The 14,675-nt window shown below is 36.1% G+C and overlaps 1 protein-coding gene across 1 annotated transcript in view; it reads left to right on the top strand.

Annotated features, from left to right (window-relative positions):
• The window catches only part of AKAP9 (A-kinase anchoring protein 9), a 98,683-nt gene that overhangs the window by 26,492 nt on the left and 57,516 nt on the right, over positions 1-14,675 (top strand). The window contains exons 9-18 of the mRNA XM_086467319.1: positions 334-547; positions 1,238-1,317; positions 2,905-3,043; positions 3,454-3,554; positions 5,525-5,630; positions 6,061-6,259; positions 9,284-9,380; positions 10,261-10,366; positions 11,925-12,277; positions 13,309-13,533. Of these exons, the coding sequence (XP_086323445.1) occupies positions 334-547; positions 1,238-1,317; positions 2,905-3,043; positions 3,454-3,554; positions 5,525-5,630; positions 6,061-6,259; positions 9,284-9,380; positions 10,261-10,366; positions 11,925-12,277; positions 13,309-13,533 (1,620 nt within the window). The remainder of the gene's footprint in view (positions 1-333; positions 548-1,237; positions 1,318-2,904; positions 3,044-3,453; positions 3,555-5,524; positions 5,631-6,060; positions 6,260-9,283; positions 9,381-10,260; positions 10,367-11,924; positions 12,278-13,308; positions 13,534-14,675) is intronic.

Below are 14,675 nucleotides of genomic sequence, written 5' to 3'. Positions count from 1 at the left end.
TTTGAAGTGAACTCCCTTGACTTCCTCTGTTGGTAGTGATATTGCTCTTGCTTTGTTGGGTAAAACTCATTGGGTTTTTATTGCTGCAAAGTAGGAATTGAAGCAGGTTGAGTTTTGTTGATTTTAGTTTGATTTTTGTTTTAAATTGAAGAAGTGTCATACTATTTTGTTACAATTCAATTTTCTAGACACTGTATATTTAAATTTACCTAATGTATACCATATATGCAGCCTTCCATTCAACACGTTATTAACTTCAGAAATTCACGAAGACATAACTCTTTTTGTTATCTTGTATCTCACTCTCTGCAAAATGTGTCTTTTTATTCAAAGACTGATTTACAGCTACAGATGGAAGCACAGCGCATTTGCCTGCCCCTGGTTTATTCAGCTCATGTAGACCAGGTTTGTAAATATCTGAAAGCCGAAAAAGAGAGTGCACTTTGCCATCTTAAAGAGGAGCTTGTACGTAGTCATCTACAAGAGATGAATGATCTTAAAAAAATGCATCAACTGGAACTCCAGTCCTTGAAAATTCAACAAGCAGGTAACTTGACAAAAATTATGGGAGTAAAGCTCTTGATGTGAAAAAACAGTGTCTTTAAAAGAAAACAACCACAATAGTTTGTGCATGTATCTCTGCAAGAAATTGGGTTTATAGAATATTTGGAATTGGTTTCATACCAAATTATTTACTCATTAAACAAAAGGAATAGGAAGTATTACAACTCATGTTTTGCTATTTGTATTAGGTCAATTAATTGTAAAGAACTCTATAACAGATTCATCTATAAGGTTGTATTCCTTACTGAAATAATAAGCAAATGCATCAGACTGTTTGCCTCTCTGCTCTTTGAATACCTGCATTGACTCACATTAAGCTTCTTTGCTACCACTTTTTGCCTCGGTGGCCATGCTGATTTTTCTATCCCTACTTTTTCTGTCATCCCATGATTTGCCATAGTGTAATTTTTTGGCATAAGTTCTTTGACCTCCGGTATGTTTCTGTAAAGTTTGATCTTTCTAGAGCTCACTAACACACAAGCCATTTCTTATCACTTACTCCTCTTGAACATGCAGTTCCACCATAATAATTGAATCTGTCTGTGTGATGGAATGAAAAACCTATGCCTTTCTAAGAGCTGAAGAGGCAACCTCAACAAGACAGGAAATTAGGCCTTTGAAAAGTTGTTGTGCATCTAGCATTTAAAACTGATACAAATCATTTGTATTCTAGATGATGAAGTCAAATCTACACAGAGACTTATAGAAAAGCTGAATGAAGCTGTAACTGAGGAATGTTCTAGGCTTGCTCAGGTAACAAAAAGCCCTTTTTGAAAATGGAAATTTTGAAAGTGAAAACTTATGTGTACAGTAAGTCATCGTCTTTTTTTCTGCATCTTTTTTAACAGGTTTTCTTTGCATTGATCTCAAAATAGAGTGCTAAAGCTGATCTGCCAAATAACATTGCAAGGGTTTTCGTAGTTTATTTCCTAAACTGTTCTATGTCCTTGTCCAGACAATTCTTCTGTCTTATAGCTCGTCTTAATCTTCTACCTAATATTTGTCTTGTATCTACTAGTTTGGAAGTGTATTTTTTCCTTTCTGTATGTCTCTGGCTATAAGGTTTTGATTTAACAGCAGTCTGATGTCACGCCTATGTTGCCACGCAGGGCGTCACTCTCTCATATCTGTAATAAAATAGTAATTTCTTTCTTAGATGCAACTTATCTTTCAAAGACTTGAAAGTGTCTAAGAATTTATCAAAATGGGTGTATTTAGTTATTGAAAACAATATAAACTGTAGTCAAAAACCAAAGCTTACTTTTAGTCTGTATTCTAATATCAGCCACCAATAATGCTATTTTACTATATCTTTTTTTTGTAGACTACTGGTAACCAATGGCCCTTACATGTACTTTTTGACCAGCAAGTTATTTATTAAACTTATTTCTGGGTAAATTAAGCTACTTTCATCATTCATTATAAGCCATGGTTTTCCAATCTTAAATACTGAAAATGGTTCGTTTTGGTGGTTGGTTGTTGGTATTTTTACCTCCTTTGCTGCACTTTTTTCAACAACTTTTGAGAAAATGGATAGCAGAACTTTTTTACTTGAGAGACAAGATAGAAATTAAGCAGAACTCCAGAAAGTAGCAGCTGAATGAGAGCCTTTGGCCTTAGTTGTTTCAGAGCTGGGAAGAATGCTGCTCTTCTGTATGATTCCATGTTGAGCTTTTGGAGAAATTCTGATTTTTAACTGTAAGTTGAATTTGGTGTCTATCGAGTCCAAAATCTTTAAATAAAGAATCCCACTGTGTGCTCTGGGCAGGCCAAGTTTCTTTTTGAGTATCATTTGTCTTCAGTAACTATATGGCTAAATCTTCTGTTTGCCTACTCACTGTAAATATGTGAGCTATTCTCCTGGCCACATAGCACCAACAGATGTGAGGCATTCTGTTTATGATTTACTTGAGTTTTCTTCTGCCATCCCTTTTAATCTTATTTGTTCAATACTTAAATACCAGATGAATTGTAATCTCTAAAAAGATACAAATTTCTCCCATAGATAATCCTTTTTCCAAGTAAAATTGCAGTTTACAAGAATGAGACATTTACAATGTAGATTTGCTTTTGGTATTAATAAAGGAGACCTCTCTATGCAAGACTTTAATACTCGGCAGTTGTAAATTATATAGCTGTGCCAAAATATATGTATTTATGTTTTAGCTGAAAAGTCTTTCCGTACCTGTTTCTTTTATTAGGCGTTTTAAAGATTGTCTAGATTCTTATGACTCACCTGTGCCATCATTTCTACAGAAGATAATACTCACAAAATACTTCCCTGCCACTATTTTTCTTGTTTTCTTCACTTTTTTTTTCTTTGTTTCATTTGTTGTGAAGGTTTTGCGTGCTGATCAGAATGAGCATTCTTCAGCTGCTATCGAAGTTGGTGATAGGGAACAGGATATTTTCCATAGACCTGCTACTGTGAAAGAAAAACTGAGTGCAGAATTGCTGATACACAGAGGTCAAGCTCAAGGTAATGGCATGGTGCTGTCATTTAAAAAAAAAAAAAAATACTCATTTGAAGTATTTGAAACTGGCAATTATGCCATTAATTGTTCAGATGCTAATTAATGTGCCTAAATAGCTGCTTTAGAGATTTAGTCACTATTCTGAACCACTTTTAAGTATTTTCTTGTGCTGTTTTAATTATATTGGAAATTGGTTAAAAAAGGGTTTGTTCCCCTACCACCTTTTGCAGAAGAAGCTAGCAGCTCTACCAAAAAAATCACATATAGCAGTACTATATAAAAATGCATCCAAAATTTGGAAGAAGTCTCACTTGTTTCAGTAATATGTAATGTTTAGCAGATAATTCTTCAGTGGAGAACTTAGGAACAATTCACTGTATTAAAATTTATGGTAAAATGTTTAATTTTTTTTAAGTCCCTGGTTATGTGTGTAACCTAGCTGTGCAAGAACATATGGATGCTCCTCTACACAAGATAATGGAAGAATACAGTAGGCTGAAAGTACTTCAAACCCAGGTAAACGTTTTATAGCATATGAGTATGTAAGCATTTGAATTTTCTGTTGCGTGAATTCTCTTTGCATGAGCAAAGAATGTATTTAAAAGTGTGTTTGCATATCCTGGTTGAGTGTCAGAGAAAGGCAATTATTTGATACAATGGAGAAAGCTGCTACCCATGTCACAGACTTGTGGAAAGGCTGAGGTTAGAAGGCACCTCTGGAGTTGGTCTAATCCAACCCCTTTCACAAAGCAGGGTCATCTAGATGAGGTTGCCCAGGACTGTGTCCAGCCAAATTTTGAATATCGCTAAGGATGGAGACTCCACAAGCCCAGTGCAAACCTTTTCTTCAGGGTATGCATTCCCAGCTCTCTCGGCCTCTCTTTGTAAGACAAGTGCTCCAAGCCCCTAATCTGCTTTGTGACCCTCTGCTGGACTCATGCCAGTGTATCCATTTCTCTCTCACATTGAGAGTGCAGCACTGGACACAGCACTCCAGATGTCTCACCAGAGCTGAGTAGAGAGCAAGGATCATTTCCCTCAACCTGATGGTAAACACCCTTCCTAATACAGCCCAAGAGGCTGTTGGACTTCTGTCATAATGGCACATCGCTGTTTTCTGTTCAACTTGGTGCCCACCAAGGCTTCCAGGTCCTTCTCTGCAAAGCTGCTTGTCAGCCAGTCAGTCCTTTGCATGTACTGGTGCACAGGGCTGTTCCTTTCTAGGTTGCAGGATGTGCCTTTGTTGAACTTCATGAGGCTCCTTGCAGCCCATTTCTCTAGCCTGTTGAGGTCTCTTGAAACAGCAGCACAACCCTCTGGTATATCAACCACTCCTCCCAGTTCTGTACAGTCTGCATACCTGCTGAGGGTGCAGTCTTGTCCCATCATCCAGGATATTAATGAAGAGGTTAAACAGTATTGGCTCCGGTGTTGACCCATGAGGTACACCACTAATTACTGGCTTCCAACTGGTTTGTGCCACTGATTGCAACCTTTTGAGCCCAACAGTTCAGCCAGTTTTCAGTCAGCCTCGCCATCTCCCTTATTCATCATTTTGTATGTGGGCGTGTAATGGAAGGTGGTGTCAAAAGGTTGGTCAGGTATGATTTCCCCTTCATAACCTATGCTGACTACTCCCAAATGGAATATCTTCTTGGCTTTGTGTGTTTGGAGATGATTTCCAGGATTATTTGCTGGGTCACCTTCCCAGAGATCAAGGTGAGGTTGGCTTGCCTGTAGTTCCTCAAATCTTCCTACTTTCTTTTCTTGAAGGTAGGATTTCTTTTATCTAGTCCTCAGAAAACTCCCTCAGTCACTGTGACCTTTGAAATATAATTGAGAATGGCCTTGCAATAACATAGACTAGCTTCCCTCAGCAGTCCTTGGTGTATCCCATCAGGCACCACCAAATTGTTCATGTCTAGTTTGTTTCCTAACCTGATCCTCCTCCATCAAGGTTGTCTTCCTTGCTGCAAACTTTTACGCTCATCCCGGGGTCCTGGGATTCCTAAAGACAAATTTTATCACTAAATTTGGAGTTAGGTACTTCCATGTATTAAATAGAGTGCACTAACCAATTACATTTAGAGATGGTTGCAGGTCATGTGTGTTGATGGGTATACATGTACAAAAAAAAAATTTGTATGTGAAAACTACATCTTGGGCCTGAGGAAGGGTATTAGTGTCTTCCTCTCCTTCCTGGAGAGGAAGTATAGTGCTCCTGGAGTCAGAAGAATAATGACTTAACAATTTATATCCAGAAAGAGGCGTTTGAGATTTACAGTGAACATTCTGCAGAGGCTGATCAACTAGCTGTAAATGTGTACTTGGTCATTCAGGCCACAAAATGAAACACATTGTTGCACTGGTTACACTATTTTAGCATTGGCCAACAGCCTTTCTTACATGTTTGTAATTGCAGTTAATATTTTTGAATTACTGCTAGACACATTGTTGTTACTTGTATTTACTTCATTATTTTTTAGGTCAAAGAACCATGGCTATCTCCTTCAGAAAGAAGGAAAAAAGAGGAACCTAGCCATCGGGAAACAAGGAAGGAATGTCTGCAGACCCCTTCACAGGGTCTAACAGGTAAAAAGATGCATATGCTGTTCTTAAGATGCATGTGCTCTTTTTAATGTATGTATATTCAGAGAGAGAGAAGATGATGACTTCAAATTTTAACTAATTTATAGCTCACTACAGCTGGAAGCACATAACAGACTTTTGCAGATTTTACAGTATGATACTCTGATTTTCTTAAATCTCTAAAATGTTTTGGAATTCTGTGAAACAGTTTTGGCTTAGTCTTTTTCAGTTTTCCATGGTTCAGGTTTCATTACCCATATGAAATATAATTTTGCAAAAGGCAAGATTGTTAAATTTATTTGTTATGGAAAAGTAATTGATATATCAGAAGAATTTTTTTTACTACAGTCATTAAGTCTGTCACTGCTAGTAACTTGAGAGGAAATTAATTTAGTGTAATTTATTCCACCCTCTTCAAATAACCTACATATAGATCCTATGATTGGAGAATACTGTTTGAAGGAGATAGTGAGCCTTAAAGCACAACTTGAAGAACAGCATGCTCGAGAGCTGGAACACCTGTGGTCCTACTTCCGGCAGCAGCTGAAGGAAAGTGAAGAGAGGTACACTACAGAGATTGCCCGCCTGCAGGATAAGCTTCAGAGCTCTGGGGTATCCTCTGACCACACAAGGTATTAATTGGTTCTTTAATGCTTATAACTTTGCACTGCATACAAAAAAAAAGTGTTTCAAATAGCCATGCATGTAAAGCTACTTGTTTTACTTCAAAATTTGAGAAATTCTTTATCAACACATTACTGTTACGTTGTTTTGTTCCTTCAAGAGTTGAGTTACAAAGAAATGACATAAATATTGCCAATTAACTAATGCAGCATTTAGAATTTATTACATTTTTATAGTTAATAGAGGAAGATTTGACAATTGGAATAATGTATAAATGTCATTTCATATATATGAGCTTTTTAGCAGTAATTTCAAAACTTCTAACTCAACAGACCACTTTTAACCCTCAGAACTCCGGGCAATGTATTTTACATCTAAAGATACATTATGCAGATGTAGTTGCATGAAATTGATAATTTTCTAGAATGATATGTAGCAAGAAAATTTGCAGCAGAGTTGAGGTCCACTGGACACATTCTGGCTTTCACCTCATGGGTGATGGGATATACTCATCAGCCTCCTCCTGGCCCTGACCGTTGTGGCCATTCAAACCTGAAGGAGGTACAGGTGTCTAGCGGGGGATCCTGACAACTGTGGAGCCTCCTGTTCCCTGATTCTTTCACTGTCTCCTCAAATGTGTTTGAGGAATGGTGGCTGCTTTTGATTGTGCCATGTTCAGTGTCATCTCTGGTTTCCTGTTCTTCTGGTTTTGAGCCTCGTATTCCTTCCTTTTGTTTCATTTACTGTAGTACAAATGCACTCAGTTTCTCTGCATTTTTCTTTTATCTCAATCTCCCTTCTGTGAGAGAGTACTGGAGGGATTGTTGGTCAGACCAGTGCCCAACCGTTAAAGGGAAATGGGTAGACGCAGTGGCAACAAGAAAACCTACTAGAAAGGGGAGAAAATTGTCTAGCTGTTTTTAGAAATTGTTATATTTGAGATATTTGATATACTTACCACAGTACTCTCTTAAAAAGCAAAGACTGTGGGAGGATAAATCCTTAGAAGTTGGGAGAGGTGAAGATAAGTATTTTCCATCAACTGTGACCCATCAGAACCCAAACAGCTGTTTATCCTTTGTTTGATCACAGCCTTTTCTCAGCTATCTGTGTTTTTCTAACTTTTGAATAGTTTTCCTCTCATTCCTTAAAATACATTTCTAGTCTTGGAAGTGGCAAGTAAAATGCACTTGTATATACCTCTTACTCACTGAGGTGAGTAAGAGGTCCACATTCTGCCAATGTTTATGCATCTGTAAGACTGAGGCCATGGTTTTATTTTTTCCGCTATCTGCCTTGTAGAATCAGTACACATTTATTAGCCTCAGCTCAGTTTTAAGTGACTATGTAGCTTCTTAATTACTTTTTAGTCCTTTAAAAAAAGAAAAAATTCAAGCTATGAGCATTTTCAAAATGCATTTTGTGAAAGTGTATATAGTTCTGTATGTGTGTTGGCCAGAACAAGGTATAAATTTTCATATAAGATTTCTAAATTATTTTAAATGGGTAGTTAGTGTTCTGATTTCATCCATAATAACTATTCACCTAAAATACTCAAGGCTCATTTTACATATGTTTAATGAGCATTTATAGCGATTAGCTAACAGTATAAAAAAGATTTCCCATGAAGAGTTGCATTTTTCTCTCTCACATTCTTGTATTTCATACCTGAAGTTCAGGTTTTAAACATTAAAATTAAACTGGAGTTCTACAGGAGAAGTTCTTTGATCACTACTACCTAAATTGGTTTCTAATAACATGGTATGGAGGTGTGCTCATTACATCTCAAGCCTGAAGAGGAGTGTCTTTCAATGATGTGGTCAATATGTTGAATAATCTGTTACATAGTCAGTTTTCATCCCTGGTTTCTTGCTGCCTCTTTTAAACTAAGACTGAAGTAGGAGTATAGGTGTGGCCAAGCCTGAGAGTATTTTTGGGACATTTTCATCTCATTGTATAGCCTATTGCAACATCAAAAAAGGGAAGAAAAAAGGAAATCAGTTGCTACTGTTCATTCATCAGATCAAACATGAATCTTAAAAATAGTGCATTGCTTTCTGTAGTCAAAAGCTTTATAAGATTACCATTCTGGACTCCATTTCATGATTACCTAAATCAGCTGTCAGATTTAAGCAAAAGAAAAGCTTCATGGTCTCTGTAAAACCCTAGTGTAGTTGAGATTGTAAGTCTCACAGATAAACTTATCTTCTAACTGAATCTGGTTTATACGCTGTCTCTTAGCAAGGTATTCATTTCTTTGTGGTAGCAGATCACAAATACTAGAGGAAGTTTTTTTTTTTAGGTAGTTTGATACTGTATCTTATGCTTTTGGCAGTGTATTTCTGTTAAGTCTTTTTCAGTATGTAGCAAAAGGGGAGCTAGTTTTGGTGGTATGTGGTGGTGGTCTGGTTTTTACTGATTTATAGCTCTGAATATATAGAGCAGTTCTGTTGGAAAAGATGGTCTTTGAATGTATTTCAGCATGTTGTTACCTACATATAAAATGAATCATGTTAGATTTCATACTGTGTTCATATGTATGCCTCATCTGTATAACAGAAGACAGCAAGCAAGCAGTCCATCTGGTGATAAACATCAATTTAAAAGAAATATAACCATTTTGTAGGTGTTTTTATGGCGTCATATGCATAGCTATTCTGGTTTCTCTCATCCTTATGATTCGAACAGGTGCTTTTGTCTTCATCTTATTGTGTATAGTTATTGAGCACAAAATATTCTCAGGTAACTTTAAAAGTGGTTTGTGAGGTCCTTGGCAAAACTAGAGTTAAGGTGTTAAGCTGAGAGGAAGAGCTAGCATTTGGAAGGGAGATGAAGTAGACAGTCCTGTGTATGAAATTAATGGCATGCGAAAAGGTGTGTTCTGAAGAAACTATTTGCAGTTATTGATCTTTTGAATATATATTGCGTATGTGTATATTCATAGAATGTATATATGAATAGAGGAAAAATAATGTACATTGAATTTTATTTTATTTATTTATTTAACCCATCTGCTGCTTTTACCTTTTTAGTGTGTCCACAGATTCAGAAATAAAGCTAAATGAAATCTTCAGGAAGGTGAAAGGCACTGAAAGTCTTCGTCAGCAAAGAACAGATGAAGCACTGGAGGTATCGTATATCTCAGTTGACAGCAAATATATGTATGATCAATATAATTTAGATGCTTTGGGTTCTAAGGTGAAACTGAAGTATGGACTAATATTTGGTAGTTTCAGAGTAAGTATCATCTTAGTACTTTGTTATACTGTCAGACAGTCCATGTTAGAGGAAAAAGATTTAAATTTTGCTGAAATTAATTTCTGGAAATTATGAGTAATAAAACTTGCTTTATTAGTCCTGGGTTTAAATTGGTAGGCTTTTTTCTGTTTTCTTTTTGTTTGGGTTTGGGTTTTTTTTTTTCCTCCTGAAACAAGACATTTGGGTTTGGCTTCTTACTGAAGTGGGAGAAAATTAGTGTTCAAATTCTGGGATTTCTTCAGGAGTCTTTAAAAACCTGTGACTTTTTTGAAAGTTATGAAAGAAGATGCAATTAAGTGAAGTTGTAGTACTTTGGAAGTATAGACTGCACAGTTTAGGAGAAAATTTGCAAAAGTAACCCCAAAGATCTTAGAAACCAAATGCAAATGGAAAAGACCCCATACATACCTCCCCTAGTATGGCTGGAAACCTGGCTCAAAAATTCTGCGCTTTGGAAAACAGTGATGCTGGTTTGTACTGCGATCCTGTGCTTTCTCACCCATTTCTCTGCATTTGACAATTCAGATAGTGCTGGGAGAAGAGTTGTTGCAAACTCAACTTTAAAAATTTATTTTGAAGCAGAGACAAGTCAGTCTTTTACCCAGTTCTTTTATGTTGTGGTACAAAATTCTGTGGTTTACATGAAGTGAAGATAACCTAATTAAGGAAAAAATCTGTCAGATTGAAACTTTTAGAATTAATGAAATAAAGGCACAAATACATGATCTGGGATTTCATGGTTTTCTTACAGCTTGCTAGTGAAATTGAAGTGTGGAATGATCTGGATGTTGTTCAAGTGCTGGAAAAGCAGTACCAAGAAAGATCAGGAGAAATAGCAGAGGATTTATTTTTATTTTGTTACTTTAAAATATGTTTAAGAAATACTGTCATTTTCATTTGCTGTTTCTGACAGTTCAGTCAGTTGCAATGCCATGTGCTAACTTTTGTCTGATTTATTTACAAGGAGTTTTTTCTTTCGGAATCTTGAAGGGGAAAGTCTTAAAACAAAAAGTTAATTCTGAAACATTCTGGTTTTTTTTTTTTTAGTTGTCTGTCCTATTTCTAACTTATAATTTCTGTTCATGTGAGGAATGATGGTGGTGTTTAAAACTTCAAAGAAAACAGAAAACATGCAACCATACTTGATACTAGAATTTATTTAGAAAATCCAGAGGCTGAGTAGATTTCTGTTCCATTCAAAAGATTTTGCACTTAACAGTTGCACACTATCTTCTGATCATATTTTTTGTGCATTTTAGTATATTGTGTAAAATGCATAGATTTTATTTGGATCTAGTGGCTTTTTCTAAAATGTGAGAAGTAAAATTAAGGTTTTATAGGTATAGTATATTAAATTGTGGATTTACTTACTGTTTGACTTCCAAAAAAGTTTTCACTTCTTTGCAGAATGAAAAATCATCTCTGATTTCATTATATCATGGCATAATTAAAAATTGAATTAACATAAATTAAGAATTGGAAAAAATAAAGGAATACTTCTTAAAAAGCTTTGCCATCAAAGTTAAGAAGAGTGTTATAGCCAGCACTGGTTGATGACACTAAGTAATCCACATTTCTGAAGTTCCATTTCTCTCATCTGCAGCCAGGAAAACCCTTCTTTATGGGACAGCAAAGTACATCATTGGCTAGTGTTCTGTTAAGAGCAGTTTAAGTTTGAAAGATAAATTCATATTTTCTGGAAAGGAAGAGTTGGGTGTTTTCTTTTGAGTTATAACACTTCTGTATTTATTAGACTATTTTTTTCACACTTTTTGTAGCTTATGCTGTAAATGGCCAAATTCTAAATCTAGAAAAGGACTGCTCACATGATTGGAAAAGGGGTTTATTTGTATTAGAAGGAGATACTTAGCAATGCAAAAGTTACCAGCTGCTTGTAACTGCGACTGCAGCTATTTATTGCCAGTAGAAGTTTTTTTCTGGTCAAGCAAAATTCCTGTGCTGAGTGTCAAGCACATGGCACTGCTGTCTTTATACAGCCCAAAATTCCCTGTCAGTGAAACATTTACAGAGGTTGCTTGGTTAGATAGAGGAAACTTAGTACACCTGCACTTACATCAGTGTGACAGGACTTTTTAAAGTTGCCTTTTATAATCTTTTTTAAAAAGAGCTAGATAATTCTGTGCTAAATAATATATTTTAACTGAAAATAGTATCATACGTCATTAAACCACCTTAAATACGGCATGTCGGTGTATGTTGGCGAGATTGCCAAAAGGTCTCTGTTCTCTCACTTTTCTGTTTTCCTCTGGAGAACAACAAAAAAAAAAAGAACCATAGTTTAGAACTTTTAGTGCTTATATTTGTATTACTGATGGTCAGCAATGAGATTTCTTCAGCAATAGGAGATGCTGTGGAGCATAAACTAATAGAAGCTTTTCTTATTTGTTCAGGGAGTTGTGTCAATGGGTGTAGCATATGCCGAACAGACTGAATTGTCAAGAATGGCTAGGCAGAGGGAAGCAGCAGCACAAACACAGATTGTATGTCAACAGGGAATGCATTTTGAAATTAAAAAGGAATGTAGTGAAGAAGAGGTTGACAGCCCTCTTAGAAAATCAACAGAAAAAGGCAGTCATCGTCAAGAAGAATCGAAATCACTTTGCAAGGAACTCACTGAGGAGTCTGAGATCAACTCCCTTGGAGAACAGCTCCATTCTAAGAGCAAGCCTGGTTGTGTGTTAGGACAGGCCACGCATGAATCTCTGATTTCCGAAGAACGTTTTTCCCATGTCAAAGAAGAAATACTGGTAAGTGTTTAAAAAAAAACAAAACAAAACAAAAACAAATAAATTTAAAATATATATGTTTTTATTTTATATATGCATACCGGTCTGGTTTGTAGCACCATATCTGAATAATCTTTCCAATGGATTTACAGTGCATTTCATGAGAACTGCAAAGAAACAAATTAAGATGAAAATTCAGTTTAAATATTTCCCTTTCAAAGGGGTCACAATTTAGGTCTAAAGTTATCTACCCTTCTTTCCTGTGTTCTGCCTGACTATCATAGCATTATGCTATGCTGTGAGGAAAGGGATATGACACTGGTTACATGAAAATAGATTATTCCATTTCATGGATAAAACTATACATTTTATTGCCTGCAGTACAAAGACTTTTTGTAAGTGATGTTAAATCTATTGTTTCTACAAGGAACAGATTAAAAATAGTGCTTAATGAGTTTGAGTCCCTTGTGATAAAGGATATTAGCTGAACACAAGAATTGTGATAGTAGTATGTAAAATATATATTTAGCATTTCACAAACATGGGATGGGAGTAAGGGGGAATAAATGTGGTAAAAAGCAGTCATAACTTTTGATTCCACAATTTCATCCTAAGTTTAATTTTTTTTTTATTACATTTGGCATTAGTTGAAACAAAAATTACACTTTCAAATTTGTGTAACAAATATTTTGATATTGTATTATCTTGATGGTGAATAAACTGTAATGTTGCTCGTTTGTATGATACTGCTTTCTCAAACTTCTGTTGTGGTACACGTACTCAAACACATGTATGTCTGCCTCTGTATTTTCTGTTGAGATCCCTGACAGTTAAAAACTGTAAGAGAGAACACTGTTCAGTTTTATTTTAAAAACTTGTCTTTTAAATGGACGATAATTCTAAACCTAATTCTAGACCTTCCAAGAAGCAGGAACAAGCTAATGCTTTCGTGATAGCTACTTTTAATTTGTGAAAGTATTTTCTAAAATTTATTTAAATATTTACTAGAAACTGCTATTGAATGTAAAATGCTAAGAGTTCCAATATTTCAGCTCTACAGTGATGTGACAGCAACAAACACAGAAACATCAAGTCAGCTGTTGTTATATGAGGAGCGTTTGGAAGACATGCGGCAGGAGCTAGTACGACAGTATCAGGAACATCAGCAGGTGACAGAATTACTGAGACAAGGGCACATGCAGCAAATGGAACGTCAAAAAGAAGATCAAGAACAACTCTTAGCAGAACTTGAGAGTCTTAAAGTGCAATTAGCTGAGGTAATATGGAGTTTGACTCAATAAGTTAACATGGGTTAACAAAGGGACGTCACCAGGCAGATTTATACTTATTTATACTTGTATCTCTCAATGTATAGATACACACACATATATATTTACTATATGCAGGTGTACACGCCCATGTACACACACACACACATATCTGTCTGTGTGTGTATATATACAAACACATTCATGTTGTACGTATTAAATGCATATTTCTTTAATCAGAGCTCAGGCAGTGATGGATCAGTTTAGACTCCTGTGAACCTGGAGAAAACCTGCAGTGCTGCACAGCAGCCAGAAGAGTGATTGAGTGCAGATGCGTTGTAAACCATGCCACCTTCCAGACACACGGCCCTGTGCAGGATGACGGCTGGCATCCATTTACATCAATGAAGCCAGCAGCCGTGGCTTGAAATACTATAGAATTCTTCATTTTTCCTCATCCCCATTTGAGGTCTGAACTCGAACAGTATCAGTGGCTTCCTGCAACAACATGTTTTGGCTCTTTTTTTTTTTTTTTTTTTAATTAAATCGAGGGAAATGAAGTCCTTACTAACTCTTAGAATGAAACAAAATCTGTGGAGTTTGGTGGGAAACACCACCATTTCTTTGCCTTTTTAAACTTAACTTGCTGTCACTCTGTATCTATTCAGAGCCTATAATAGGTATGCTAGTGAAAGTCACTATTTTAATAAGTCTTCAAAAATTGTCACTTATAGGCTCGTCTTCTTCAAGGATTCCTTCCCTTGAAAGACAAAGTAAACAGAATCTGGAAGAATTTATCTTGCTCTGGTTTTATTTCAACAATGTAACACTGCGGAAATGAACATGTAATCAGTAATCAGTGAGTTCTAAAATTCTTTGACTTCACTGTGGAGTGGAGCTTTACGTTCCTTCAGACCTGAACCAAACCTGGTTCTGTTATGTTTAAGTTTGAGCTGAAGGAGCTGGGGAATCTGGAGAGCCAGTCACTTGTGTCTTAGGTGTTTTTTCCAGCAGTGTCAGGGGTCTGTTTCTCCTAGCTGCTTTGTAGGTGTCTTTCCACCATTTATCCTGATAATCTTTTTATTTTGTTTTCAATATATACGTCCTTTCTCCTTTTGCCTCTGTCAGTTTGGAACTGTGTATTTCATCAG

Source organism: Leptosomus discolor, chromosome 6 (assembly GCF_034619465.1).
Source record: "Leptosomus discolor isolate bLepDis1 chromosome 6, bLepDis1.hap2, whole genome shotgun sequence".
Classification (NCBI taxonomy): Eukaryota; Metazoa; Chordata; class Aves; order Leptosomiformes; family Leptosomidae; genus Leptosomus; species Leptosomus discolor.
The sequence above is the reverse complement of the archived record's forward strand: the minus strand, read 5'-3'. Positions and strand labels throughout refer to the sequence as shown.